We start from the raw sequence: 14,383 nt of genomic DNA, 5'->3' as shown, positions 1-14,383 counted from the left end.
TTAGTTCAGGAAGGTCCATGATAAACTCTCAAAGAATCACCTCTGCATCGGTCTCCTCACCATTTACCTCTCTGATTGCTCTCCTGACTTAGTGTCCTGTCTACGTTAAATTGTAAGCAATTTGCAGCATGGATTGTGTCTTATTGTGTGTGCTATAAAGCACCATTGATATCAAGGGTGCTTAAAAAAAAAAAAAAGTATAAATAGTAGCATTTTGCCCTTACATGGGGGATTTTCTGGAATTCCACTTTCTTTCCCAGATCTGAAGTTTGCTGAAATCCATTCTGAAGAAACATGATCACAAAGTCTGCAAATTAAGAATGAACAACTGTTTCAGCATTCTCGTCTACCTACAATGAAAGAACACATCCAGTCTCCCAGAAGGGCTACTACTGGTAAAGTTTCATTTGTTACACAGCGAAGTTAACCTAGTGTTGGGCAACCTCACTATCTCCTTAGAGGTAAAATTATTTCATATACGGAATGACCAAAGGCATCAGATATCACAGAGGTAGTGATAGTGGCCATATAAGAACTTAGATAGATCAGGCAGTTCATTGACTCACATGCAATCAATACAACAGAATGCCAATATGTTGTTTGTTACACATCTTATGCAAAATAATTTTACAAAGTGATTTATTATCTTTTCCTTATGCTACAAATTCAAATGCATGAAGAGCTATTTGGCTCTTCGGAGTTTTACACTCCAGGTGAGCCTCTTCAGAAGAGAAATCCCACTGTGCCTGAGGAGATCTGTGGAAAAGGATTAACCCACACCACTATTAGAAGAGATTCACTCAGTGCAGACAAAAGTCTCAGACTGAATGTTGAATTTTCAAGAATGCATGTATTTGAACAATGAAAATGCAGAAATTTCAACCAAATAACTCAGTTTGCCTGGCAGTACCTGACCAAGTGCACTGGTCAAAAGATCTGACTGGTACTCCTCAGTCAAATGACCAAGCTATTGGCTTTTTCTGAACCAGGAGAGAAGCACAAAAATTAGACAAAAAGGTGGGCAGAGAAGAAAACAGAAAATGGAATCCTCGTTAGTATTAGGATTTTTTTTTTTTAAATAGCCAAATGGATGATGGATACTATGTGGAGGTGACATGATCAGGATGCAGGAAATGAGGGCTGGTGACACACCACCACCAGCGCCCCTTGCTGGTCAAAAAAATGAACTTCAGGCCACTAACGTAATGTAACAGAATATAAAATGCAACAGAGGGTCCTGTGGCACCTTTAAGACTAACAGAAGTATTGGGAGCATAAGCTTTCGTGGGTAAGAACCTCACTTCTTCAGATGCAAGTAGGTTCTTACCCACGAAAGCTTATGCTCCCAATACTTCTGTTAGTCTTAAAGGTGCCACAGGACCCTCTGTTGCTTTTTACCGATTCAGACTAACACGGCTACCCCTCTGATACTTGACAGAATATAAAACGTTTACTTGTAAAGCTACATGCTAGAAGCAATGAAAGACAAATGGAATAGTGAGGACAGGATAGGAGAAAGAAGAACAGGAGATTTTAGCCACCACAACTCTAATAATATCGTGGCCAGTACTGGAATGGACAGTCTCTTAATTATTAAAACAAAGTTATGAAGGAATAAAGAAAGAGAAAATTATGGTTTCAGGTTAACAGTTAAAGAATTCACGTTCTTAAATTCCCTTAACAGTATAGAAATTTAGCCCTCTTCATCAAAACAGATAACAAAGGAATACAAGCTGAAGACTGTTTACATACACCTAAAGTTCTGAGTTGAATGTTGTCTGTAGATTCTAAAGCAGGCGTCGGCAACCTTTGGCACGCGGCTCACCAGGGTAAGCACCCTGGCAGGCCGGGCCAGTTTATTTACCTGCTGACGCGGCAGGTTCGGCCAATCGCGGCCCCCAGTTTGCCGTCCCGGGCCAATGGGGGCGGCGGGAAGCGACGCGGGCGAGGGATGTGCTGGCTGCAGCTTCCCGCCGCCCCCATTGGCCCGGGACGGCAAACTGCGGCTAGTGGGTGCCGCGATCGGCTGAACCTGCCGCATCAGCAGGTAAATAAACTGGCCCGGCCCACCAGGGTAAGCGCCCTGGCGAGCCGTGTGCCAAACGTTGCCGACCCCTGTTCTAAAGCTTAAGTGCTTTAGACCACACAATGTGTTAAATGCCTAAACTCAAAGTGTTACCTGAGAGCATGTGCCCAGAAAGCTCCACGTCTGGGGAAGAATGGTCTGTCTGTTTACACAGCAGACAAAGGCTGCTGCATAGCCACTTCACCACAGCAGGGGTGTCTGAATTGCTGAGAAGACAACAAAAGCAGGTTGGATTTGTTTCACTCTGTTTATTGTGATATTTGTTTTTTCTTCAACCAACACTCATTCACATTCAGGAGAGGACAGATGCCACCACACCTTGACTCCGTGTCTGGTATTTATTTCTTAAAGCTGTGCCACCTGAAAGCTCTATTTCCTTTATAAAATATTTCAGAATGAATGTGCCCACAGAAAGAACTGATCTTGAAATCTCATGTTAAATTAATTCTTTATTTCCACCATAAAAATATATCCATAAAGAACTAGAAGAAAAAAGCTCTCTTTAGTCTTGAAGGAACTACCTAACATCCTGTGGATGGTTTCTTCAGGTCACATGGTTGGTTTTTCAAAGTTCAACTACACCTCTACCCCGATATAACGCTGTCCTCGGGAGCCAAAAAATCTTAATGCATTATAGGTGAAACCGCGTTATATCGAACTTGCTTTGATCCGCCGGAGTGCACAGCCCTACCCCCCCGGAGCACTGCTTTACTGCGTCCTATCTGAATTCATGTTATATCGGGTCACGTTATATTGGGGTAGAGGTGTAATTAAAATAGGCAATGCATGCAATTATCCCACCCAGTATCAGCAACAGGCAAATAAAGCAATATCATTATCGGGGAGCCAAGAAATCTCCAACCTCCTCACATACCATAAGAGAATCATCTGAAGGATTGTTTGATTTTACTTATTACAACACTGTGGCACAATGCTGTGCAGGGTTTCAATCACATGACTGCTACAGGAACTGAATGTGTAAATTCTCAGGATGACAAAGTTTTTGCCACATGATTCTTAAAATGGGACCTATGGAAAGTCTATCAGAAAGCACAATCATTCCAGTATATCTTAACTTCTAACTTCAGCCTATCATCAAGATTTCTGTCCTATATCAATTTATAGCGTAGAGGTAAATTTATTCTCTAAGGTATAACTGTTGTAATACTCTGCCTTGTAAAGACAGAAGTGCACAGCTTGCACTCAGTAAGATCCCTGTTCTAGACCAATTTTGCTTTTTAAAGGCCAAATAAGAACTTCTAAAACAAATTTTAGGCCAAGACACTAACAACTAATCCCAGATAAGGTTTCTATATGTTTTGAGAGAATAAAGATATCTGCAAACGTATAAACCTCTGCTTACCTCTCCAGCAGCTCTCCCAAGCTAACGATGTTGCCTCTGTGCAGGTGCCACACAACTTCCAACACAGGAGGATTCTAAGAGGAATAATGCTACAGTCAGAGGACAGTGGGTAACATTTACAATAGCAAAACTTTCCAGTGGCAAACATTAAAAAAAATTAAAAAAACTGTTTGTCAAATTAAGGATATGAAAAATCTGAGCTCATCATTAAACAGTAATGTATAAAATACCAATAAAAAAAAAAGTTACCATAGACCTATTCTTTCCTACCCACTTTTGAAATGTTTATTAAAAATGATAAATAATTCAGGTCACTTTAGAAGACATGTAATCAGGAATATTCCAGGGACGTAAAGGGGCAATGGACACCTCAATGGATTGGTAATAACCAGGGCTGTCGATTAATCACAGTTAACTCATGAATTAACTCAAAATTAATCGCGATTAATCAGTTTTAATTGAACTGTTAACAAATTTCAATTGGTATTCTATTGTTTAACTATTTTGGATGTTTTTCCTACATTTTCATATATATTGGTTTAAATTATAACACAGAATACAAAGTGTATATTATTTTTTATTATAAATATTTGCACTGTAAAAATTATAAACAAAAGAAATAGTATTTTTCAATTCACCTCATACAGGTACTATAGTGCACTCTTTGTCGTGAAAGTGCAACTTACAAATGTAGAATTTGTTACATAACTGCACTCAAAAACAAAACAAAGTTCACTCAGTACTACTTCTTGTTCAGCCAAGCGCTAAAACAAACAAGTTTATTTACATTTACAGGAGATAATGCTGCCGTCTTCTTATTTACAATGTTACCAGAAAGTGAGAACAGGCATTTTCATGGTACTTTTGTAACTGGCATTGCAAGGTATTTACGTGCCAGATATGCTAAACATTTGTATACCCCTTCATGCTTTGGCCACCATTCCAGAGGACATGCTTCCATGCTGATGACGCTCGTTAAAAAAAATGCATTAATTAAATTTGTGATTGAACTCCTTGGGGGAGAACAGTATGTCCCCTGCTCTGTTTTACCCACATTCTGTCATATATTTCATGTTATAGCAGTCTCTGATGATGACTCAGAATATCTTGTTCATTTTAAGAACACTTTTAATGCAGATTTGACAAAATGCAAAGAAGATACCAATGTTAGATTTCTAAAGATTGCTACAGCACTCAACCCAAGTTAAGAATCTGAAGTGCCTTCCAAAATCTGAGAGGCATGAGGTGTGGAGAATGCTCTCAGAAGTCTTAAAAGAGCAACACTCTGATGAGGAAACTACAGAACCCAAAACCACCAAAAAAGAAAGTTGTTTTGGATTGTTATTGAGCAGAACCCTTCATCAGCATGGACGCGTGTCCCCTGGAATGGTGGTTGAAGCATGAAGGGACATATCAATCTTTAGCGCATCAGGCACGTAAATATCTTGCGACGCTGGCTACAACAGTGCCATGAGAACGCCTGTTCTCGCTTTCAGGTGACATTGTAAACAAGAAGCGGGCAGCATTATCTCCTGCAAATGTAAACAAACTTGTTCGTCTGAGCAATCGGCTGAACAAGAAGTAGGACTGAGTGGACTTGCAGGCTCTAAAATTTTACACTGTTTTATTTTTGAATGCTTTTTTTTGTACAGAATTCTACATTTGTAAGTTCAACTTTCATGATAAAGCGATTGCACTACAGTACTTTGTATTAGGTGAACTGAAAAATACTATTTCTTTTGTTTTTTTTACAGTGCAAATACTTGTACTCAAAAATAAATAAAGTGAGCACTGTACACTTTGTATTCTGTATTGTAATTGAAATCAATACATTTGAAAATGTAGAAAACATCCAAAAATATTTAAATGGTATTCTATTGTTGTTTAATCGAGCGATTAATCATGATTAATTTTTTTAAGTGCTTGACAGCCTTAGTGACAATATAAAACCCAAAGGTAGACAGACATTAAGAGTAAATTACCCTTCCCTATAGAGAAGGATTGAAACTTGCAGAGCTGCTGTCTGTGTTGCACATTTTTGGTAGAAAAAGAGATCTCAGTCTCCAGTGCTGTCAATCTCGCATTTTTTTCACAAACACTAGCATTCACATAAAAAGCAGAATGACAGGTTACAATCACTACTGCTCTTTGATGCCAAAAGCCTGTGAGCCAATGCTAAATGCTAATGCTCCTTTTTCTCATGGCAAGAGTTGAATGCAGAAGCCAGTCAGGAGTCTTAAAAAATGGAAGCTACATAACACACTAGCTATAAAGCAAATAGTTATTAAACAATCAATAGCATATGAAAAGGAGCATTTACTATTCCAGATATCAGCATGCTTCGGAGGCACTGTGAAGCAGAATGAAAGTAAAGTGCTTTCAAACACCCAGGAAGACTCATTAATAAGAATATAACATACATGACCAAGAATTTTCTATTGCTTTTAGTTAAACTCTTTACCAGGAAGTCTACTAATGTTTTTCCTCCCCCATCAGAAATGCTCATCATTTTTTAAAATACTGTCCTACTTTGCAAGCCATCTCCTGTTCACCTGTTGCAGGAACTATCAAACAGCCATTAATATTTGGGGAGGAAGGCTATCCTTATTGGCTTCCTTCCCCAGCATGTACGGCCCTTTTAGATTAATTCACACAGCTTTAATAGATTTTAGTTTTAAAATATTTTTAATGGAAAATCAATACTCCATCACCTTAAGACGGAATTATGCTTTTAAAACGCCAAAAAGGCCATGGTGACTCCCAGGGGAATTCAAGATGGCCACCATCCTTCAAAAAGTAGGACCGATAAGCTCCTGAGCATGCTGCTATAGGCCATTAACAGTACTGGAAGGAGGAAATCAGATTACTAGATTTCTACAGTCTATTGTAGCGTTACCCCTCACTTCCAAGGGATACATAACAAGAGAGTTTAATATGCACTACTGGGTTCCACCCAAATAATCTAAATGTTCTGTCCCTACAGTGTGCAAGACCAGCATTTCTCTTCAGAGGTCTTACCTGCATTTTCCAAAGTTCTTGACAGAAGAGCAAGCAACAGAAGGCATTGTGCACCAACAAATCCTTGACAGTTTGAAGCAAACAAGACAATTTCTTCTGGAATGGAAAAAAAGTCCCCTCTGTAAATATTACATGTAATTATAAAAATATTTTTCTGTTTTTCCTTATTTGTTACATTTTAGTGACGGAATAGCTCAGGGGATTGAGTGGTGAGGAGACACTGAACCTTTCACCTTTGGGCTATGAGTTCAAATGCACCCCACGTCAGTAGTGACTGAAATCACTGTCACATGGCAGCTTTTCAACTATTTTTGTTCACCCAGTGATGGCAGCGCAGCAATGTGAATTCATGAACTCAAGCATCAGAAGCGAGAGTCACCCCTATACTACCAGGGCCTGATGACTGTTCGGTGGCCTTGGTGAAGTGAGTTGATAGTCTCAGTACAGCTTCTGGTGTCCACACACACAAATCAACATAATAATTAGCTACAACTGCAAGCAGGATGCTAAAAATTAAACAATAGACACAATAAAATGAACCCTCTTGGGAAGGACTGGGACATACTAAAGAAAAGTCATATACAAGAAGCTTGTTCAGCCACTACTCACACTGTACTATCTCTATGGATAAACAGAGGATATCATTTCCAGGGCTGTCAATTCAGTAGCTTTCATGTTTAGGAAAAGAATGCTCCATTTCTAATGATGTTACAACATACAGATATGAACCATCAGCTATCTAGTTCCATTACTGGTTTTGTATTTTTTTTTTTAAATCTTTTGGGGACTACATATACATTTATGGAGGCCAGACAGAGTGGGCTTAAAGTGTAAAAACAAAAATAACCATTAACAATGCCTTTTCCCACCCAATGTTCATCTTTGTGGGCATAAGAGAAAAGATTTTCCTCTTACTCTCTGCTCCAAGTTCAACAGTGCAGCTTGGTTGGACTCCCTGGAAGTTTTGCAAATCTGATCAATGTTGGTAGCCGCAGTTTTGGCTGACAAGATTCCTATTGGTACTCCCAGTCTTGAGGCCTGCTCCTGCAGAATGGAGACTAGAACACAAAGCAAAGTTAACAGTGTGAGAGGATTGTGGACTGAGCACTAGACTGGGAACCAACAACTCCTGAGTTTTAATCCTGGCTAACTGTCTCTCCATCTATGGCTTTCGGTAAATCGCTTGATCTCCCTCCCTGCCTCATTTTTCTCCATCCACAAAATGGACAGAACAACATCTACCTCAAAGGGGTGTTGTGATGATCTCTTGTTTGTAAAGTGCTTGCTGACTAACAGTATTAGAGCTCTTGTTTGTCTCTCTGAGGGACAAACTTTGAAAATAACCAAAATATTCAGAAGCCAGGGAACTTTACCTGTCAATATCTGACAGACTTAAGAAAGGCTACTGTCAGAGTTACAGGGCAAGCCATACTCTAGAACAGTTTTTGTCCCTCGAATGGACCCCTCCACTGACAGGCCTGACTTTCTTCATATCTTTCAAGGATGGAATCATATGATTCAACCACTTTGAGACTGGACCTCCAGGGGGCTCCTTAAATCAGATTTTCAGAGGTGGTCACTAGTTGTGTGTACCTCATTTCCTGGGTGCCCACTTTGAGATCTGGGACCTGATATTCAGAAGTGCTGAGCACACTCAATTGGAAATGAAGGCAATGGGAGAGGTGCTTGAATACATAAAATGCAAAATAACGCTAAGTACTCTGAAAAGTCACTGTTTCTCAAATTTGGGCACCCAAAATTAGTTCATACTTTTGATCTTAATCTCTCTCTGCCTTAGCTCCCCATCTGTAAAATGGGATAATACTTATTTCGCAGGGGTATTGTGAAAAATAACTAGTTGTTTGTGAAGCGCTCAGATACTATAGTGATGAGTGCCAGAGAAAAAGCCCTTGAGGCTAGTAATTCTATCCTCACAGCAGAATTCGAATAGTATGCAGTAAATAAGGCCTACGACCATACATTGAATAATGAGGGTAAAACAAAATATTTAATAGCTGCTCATTAATTGAGCACCATCCATCCCATGCACTGAATAAGGCAGGGGGTCTGTGGAAAAAAATAGTATGCGACAAATACGTCAGTTTCCTGCATTATCCTTGGGAATCTTATTGAATTAAGTTTAAGTATCTTTTGGGTCCAGTGTATTAAATGAATTGTTTATGTATTGTGGGACAGGATTGTGTAACCTCTTGAGGGGGGAAATGTGGCAGATGTGAGGCCTGGAGGTTCAAAGGACTAGATTGAACAATGTGTCAGACAAGAATAGACTCCTGGAGCAAGAAGTGTTAAGTGGTTTTCCTTGGGAATATGTAGGGGGAGGTGAATGTAAATTCTCCAACTCTGGTTATGCAAAACTCAGCCTTTCGAAACTATGCCCTGAGGAGTGGGTGCCTTTGGAAGGCCAAGGAGGAGGAATACTGGTGCAGTTGCCCTTGAACTGTGACAGTGATCACATAATTCAAAATCATATCATGATGCATACGCATGTATCCCTCATTTGTTTCTCCGTTCTGACTGTCCCATTTTCACCAAAATCAATAGGTTTCTACCCTTGATGCCTAGAACATTCCCTGACATTTTGGAACCAATTAGATGTAGTGTTCAAAAAAAAGTTATCCTGTAAGACTTTACAAGCTAGGCCAGCAATAGGAAACATGGCTCGCTGCTGTCCTCATTCTACGCAAAAGAGAACCACTGTGCTCAGTATATACTTGCAACTATATATCTATTTCAGAGAAGAACAAACTAGCAGACTGATAGAGAGAACAAGAAATTAAGGGCATATGACAAGTAGAAATTCAGTGTGTCAGACAAACTTAATTTCCATCTCTCGGACAGATACTTCCTCACTCACGCTCACCTACAAATGATTCTGAAAAAGCATTTTGAGGCTCTGGACCACTCTGTTCAGTTGATTTACTGGAACTCTCCACCTAGAAACAAAATAAAGTATTTTAAATCTCTGTGGGTACATGTATATAAATATATTACCTTTATATGGCATGTTCCATCTGCAGCATTCTAGAAACCTGAAGCAACTGAAATAAAACTAATATTAAATAATACAACCTACCTCTTATATACTACTATTCATCTGTAGATCTCAAAGCACTTTACAGAGGTCAGTATCCCCATTTTACAGATGGTGAAACTGAGGCAGCAAAGTAACTTGCCCAAGGTCACCCACTAGGCATATGGCAGAGCAGGACTAGAACCCAAGTCTCCTGAGTCCTTGTCCTAGCTCCTTCCACTATGCCATATATATTTGGTAAAACATGACAAAAAATGTTAGGAACTAGAAAAAGTCATTTCCTTTTAAAAGGTATTATTCTAGAGTATTCCTTAGAAAAAAAAGATCCCAGAGAAAAAATTATAGGACGTACCTAGTCTGCCTATAAAAGTCCTCAAAAGCAAATGCTTTCTCCAGCCTGAGAGTGCAAGATAATGCACAAGGAGTCAGAAACTTGGCATGATGTCCATGTATGTATCTCACATACATGTATAAAGACAGTCACATTATGGAATCATGGGTGGCTATTAAGAGAAAGCTGATAATCTCCAATAACTTTTGACTCTGTTCACTATAGACCAGAGGCTTTTCAAGTGTGGGGCGTGCTCCCTTGGGGGTGGGGAGGGAGTGATGAATTATCAGTAACGAGCCACACAAAGACCAGGGTCAGGATGGGGCTCTGTCTGGTAGTGGAAGTAGATTGGGCTCTGTATAGGCGGTCTTGACTACTGGAACCAGGCTCCCTACCTGTCTTGGTCCCTCACTGCCACCAGCGGGCAGTTCCCCTCCTCTGCCAGATAGGCCAGCAGGGACTCTGCAAGGAGGGAGCCAAAGGCTGCCCCCTGGGATGACTGACCCCCTGCTGGACAGAGCCCCCTCCTGACCCTGGCCCTTCAGCGCAGCCCCTGGGCATATCCACTTCCTCTCCCAGAGGGAGCCTGTGCAAGGGAAGTGGACTGTGCCATGCTGAAGGGCCAGGATCAGAAGGGGGCTGTGTCAGTGCATGGCCCAGTACTCAGAGTGCAGCCTTTGGCTCCCCCGTTTGTTTATTCTGAACAGGATGGGAGCCAGACAAGCAGGAAACTGGGTCCCAGCAGCTGAGACTGCCCAACCCCTGCAGGGCGAGAAGTCTTCTTCAACTGCAACCTGGTGAGTACCCCCTCCCTCCACCTGAGGACAGGACACTCCTCCCCCAAAGATACCAAGCACCCCTCCTCCCACCACACTTCTTAGAAAGAGGTGGGCATACATGGGACACGAATCTCCAAAGGAGGGGCTCAGGAAAAAAGTTTGGGAACCTCTGCAATAGACAAAGCCAGTTCTGATCCCAACAAAGAGGATGGTAATTTACCACCATATTTCAAATCTGAATTAGCTCTATATAACCCTAACCCCATTTTTAGGCCACAGTAATAAAGTAAGATGAAAGTAAATCTCATTTCTAAAAGGAAAACCACTTGTCTTTGAGCTTTCTTTTACACCTGTTTCCCACCTGTTCACTTACTGAAGATATTCTGCTTATACGACATGCACCTTAGACCTATATCAGAAAGACTTGTATGGAGACCAAACTTCAGCAGGGTTCTAGGGAAACCCAGGATATGACTGGTAAGTTCAAAACGGCCAGCTGTCTTACCTCCAGCAAGAGGTCATTCAAGTTCTGATGGCAACTCAGAAGATGAACAGCTGCTTTCTGAAGCTCCTGTCCACTTTCAAATGTGCATTTCTGTTTCTTGACTCTTCCTGCTAAGAAATTTTTTTTTAAATTTAAGTTCAAGGTTTCCTTAATGGCCTGTTTTCTGCTGTTTTATTGCCAGACTGCATGAATGTTGTGCTCATGAAAAGGAATGCTTGACATTGGCAAGAGCCAGACATAGTGTGGGCTAATGCTGCACACAGCTCTGCCAAAGTCTGCCTTCTGATCCCCCAGGCTTCTCCTTCATCCAGACCAGATCACTGCCAATTGTGCCAAAACAGAGACAAAGACAAGGAATACAAGATGATTATTTTTAAATTAGACAGGCTGTTCCACGTACTGCAAACACACCATTTGCACTAACGATAGCAAGGCTAGGAGTACTTGTGGCACCTTAGAGACTAACAAATTTATTAGAGCATAAGCTTTCGTGGACTACAGCCCACTTATGCTCTAATAAATTTGTTAGTCTCTAAGGTGCCACAAGTACGCCTGTTCTTTTTGCGGATACAGACTAACACGGCTGCTACTCTAAAAGATAGCAAGGCTGAAATTAACAGTTTTAGGTTACTTTGAATTGAATCTCACAACGAATCAAGAACCGGGACAGATGTTTGACAGAGGGGAGCCTGATGTGGTTACACTGCTTGGTACGTGTGAGGAAGGGGGCAGCAGCATCCTGCACAGTCTGGGGAACTGGGGCTGGCAAAGGCCAGGAAGGAGGGAGGTGTAACACTCAAGGTAAGGGGGGGATGAAGAGTTCAGACAGGATGGAGCTAAGTGACCAACATCTGAGAGGGGGAGAGAGCAGCACACAGGGGACATGGGGGGAGGAACATCCTCCCCTTAGCTCTGGTTTCATGTCTGGTAAAGCCACCGTAGGGGACACAAATCGGCTTCACGTCGCCCGGTTGCTCGTGCAGCACATGGGGCGAGCTGGGGCTGTGGCCCGGCATCACCCCCTAGGTAGGAAGGGGGTATCCCCCCCGCTGTGAGGGGAGAGCCGCACCCCGCTCTTGTGCCCTACAGAGCTCGCAGCACGCGGGGGGGGACCCCGCCGCCACTGCTCGCGGGAGCGGGGGGTGAGCTGAGCGGTTCGCGCCCACATCCCCGGGACCCGGCGCTTCGCAGAGCGGGGCTGAAGCTGCTGCCGCGGGCCACCGGCTCGGGCGCCCCCGGAGCACGGCCCCTGGCGGTCACCTACCCAGCAGCTCGGAGAGAGCCCGGCTCCCCCTCCGCCCGCTCGGGCTGGCGGCCATCCCCGCTAGGCCGAGCGCCGCAACCGCCTTCTCCTCAGCGTCTGCGCCGGGTCCGGCTACCGCCACTCTGCAACCAACCAGCCCGCCCTGCGCTCCCATTGGCTACGGCGCCCAGAAGTCGTCCCCAGACATTGGCTAAAGGGCTCCGTCTGACCCCGCCCACTGACTTTTCGTGGCTGCCATCTTGGTAGAGGCAGTAATTGACATGGAGTCCGCCATCTTGGTAGTGGCAACAGCCTAGGTATCCTTTCTCCCCACTCCAGCCATTTTTGAAGAGACTCCTCGTTTGTGGTGGGGCTGGAGTTTAGGAACCAGGCCCACAGGGCCCGGTGTAGCTTGGCTAAACAAAGGAGATTGGGTGTGAGGTGTTAGCAACTGTCTGAAGATGGGGCTGTGAGTGGGCTCTGCTGGCTTTGTCGGTGCTAGGAAAATTACCCCAGGCACATCTGAACTGGCTTAGCTGCCAGTGGCAAAGCACATTCAGGTTAGCAGGCTGGTTACAAGCATCAGGTTTAATTAACAAGGTGGGGAAAGTGCTGGAAGCGACTAGAGTTTCATCTCTACTTGGGCTCCCGGGGTGGGATCCTCGGTGGGAATGCTTTGGGAGTGCAGACAGCCTCTGGGAACACGCTTTAGAGACAAGAACATCTGAAGGGAAGCAGCAGAATTATTCATGCTGGACAGCTGGGGGAAGGAGAGTAATGGCCTCCAGCTAGGAAGAAGGGAATTCATGCTGGGTATTGGGAGCCTGCCTGACAGTAAGGGCAGTGGGGCGACTATGCATTATCTGCCTATCAAAGGCATCAAGACTAGATGCAGTCAAGAGAAAAGTGAATGTAGCCTACAGATGCACTAGGAAAGAAAATACCACACTTGTACTGGGATTAGTCAGCAGCTTCTTCTAGCCTAAAAGTTGAGGCTTCTGTTCGAGCCTACAGGCTAGCTGCAAGTGGGAGTTTGGTTTGGGGTTTTTTTGCTTTTACTTTATAAATATATTCTGGGTAGAGATTAGTTTTATTTTCTCAAGTTGGCCCTGTGGGTCTGAAGCCAGTGAGACGACTCAGGTAATCAGGTCATCAGAATGTATTGTATTGTACCTGACTTGACACAGAAACTGCAGAGATTATAGTTTAATTGTAGCTCTCTTACTGAATCACGATAGAGATTCAGTGGTGATGTAGCCATGTTGGTCCCAGAAAGAGAGACAAGGTGGGTGACGTAGTAACTTCTGTTGATGAAAGAAGCAAGCTTTGAAGCTACACAGAGCTTGCCCCACCACCTGTCTCTACCCTGGTACAATCTGGAGCCTGCATCTTCTTGAAATACAATCTTATATTCTAGGACTCAAACACTTCAGTTCCCCAGTCAGGAGGTGATAAGGTTGCCACTGCACAGTGCTTTGGTTTTCTGGGAACAGAAAGCTTATAGAAATTTCATTTCAGGGGTCAGGAGAAATCCATTTTAAAGTGGGTTTTTTTGTTTGTTTGTGTTAAGTGTCTGTTAGCAATACAATCCCACAGAGGGACATACAGCGTGAGGTGTAATAATTCATTCAGCAGCACAAGTGCAGTAAATACCAAGTAAATTAACATTCATGGGATATTTAACATGTAGCAACAACCTTTTTTCTTTTTACAGAAACGGATTAAGAAAATGGCCTGTTAGGAATTGACTGTGAGGCATTTTATTCTTCTTGTTGTTTCCCTAGCATCTTACTCAGCAATCCTTAAGAGTGCTGTGTGCAGGAGAAAACCCTTTCTGATCCTGCTCAATTTGAAGACAAGGCTCATGGTTTAATATCTGGAACGTAAGTAAACTCCTTAGAGAGTCTTCCTCTACGTTTTCTACACCACCATGTATGCTGAAGATGCTTGATAAGTTATAACACTGTGCAGTTACTCTGTTGTCTACGGGTCTGGTAGGAAAGAAC

At 42.7% G+C, this 14,383-nt stretch overlaps 1 protein-coding gene across 3 annotated transcripts in view; it reads right to left on the bottom strand.

Annotated features, from left to right (window-relative positions):
• The window catches only part of FANCA (FA complementation group A), a 57,472-nt gene extending 44,920 nt beyond the window's left edge, over nucleotides 1–12,552 (bottom strand). Inside the window, exons 1-8 of one of the 3 annotated variants that reach the window (XM_054049111.1) lie at nucleotides 12,399–12,552; nucleotides 11,135–11,244; nucleotides 9,349–9,421; nucleotides 7,383–7,525; nucleotides 6,468–6,563; nucleotides 3,450–3,523; nucleotides 2,180–2,292; nucleotides 225–307 (exon numbers count right to left, since the gene is read on the bottom strand). In XM_054049111.1, the coding sequence (XP_053905086.1) occupies nucleotides 225–307; nucleotides 2,180–2,292; nucleotides 3,450–3,523; nucleotides 6,468–6,563; nucleotides 7,383–7,525; nucleotides 9,349–9,421; nucleotides 11,135–11,244; nucleotides 12,399–12,552 (846 nt within the window). The remainder of the gene's footprint in view (nucleotides 1–224; nucleotides 308–2,179; nucleotides 2,293–3,449; nucleotides 3,524–6,467; nucleotides 6,564–7,382; nucleotides 7,526–9,348; nucleotides 9,422–11,134; nucleotides 11,245–12,398) is intronic. The other 2 variants (XM_054049114.1, XM_054049113.1) reach the window with 2 other exon arrangements.
• Between the last annotated feature and the right edge of the window lie 1,831 nt (nucleotides 12,553–14,383).

This window comes from Malaclemys terrapin, chromosome 14 (assembly GCF_027887155.1).
Source record: "Malaclemys terrapin pileata isolate rMalTer1 chromosome 14, rMalTer1.hap1, whole genome shotgun sequence".
NCBI lineage: Eukaryota > Metazoa > Chordata > Testudines > Emydidae > Malaclemys > Malaclemys terrapin.
Note: the sequence above shows the minus strand (reverse complement) of the source record. Positions and strands in the feature narration are given on the sequence as shown.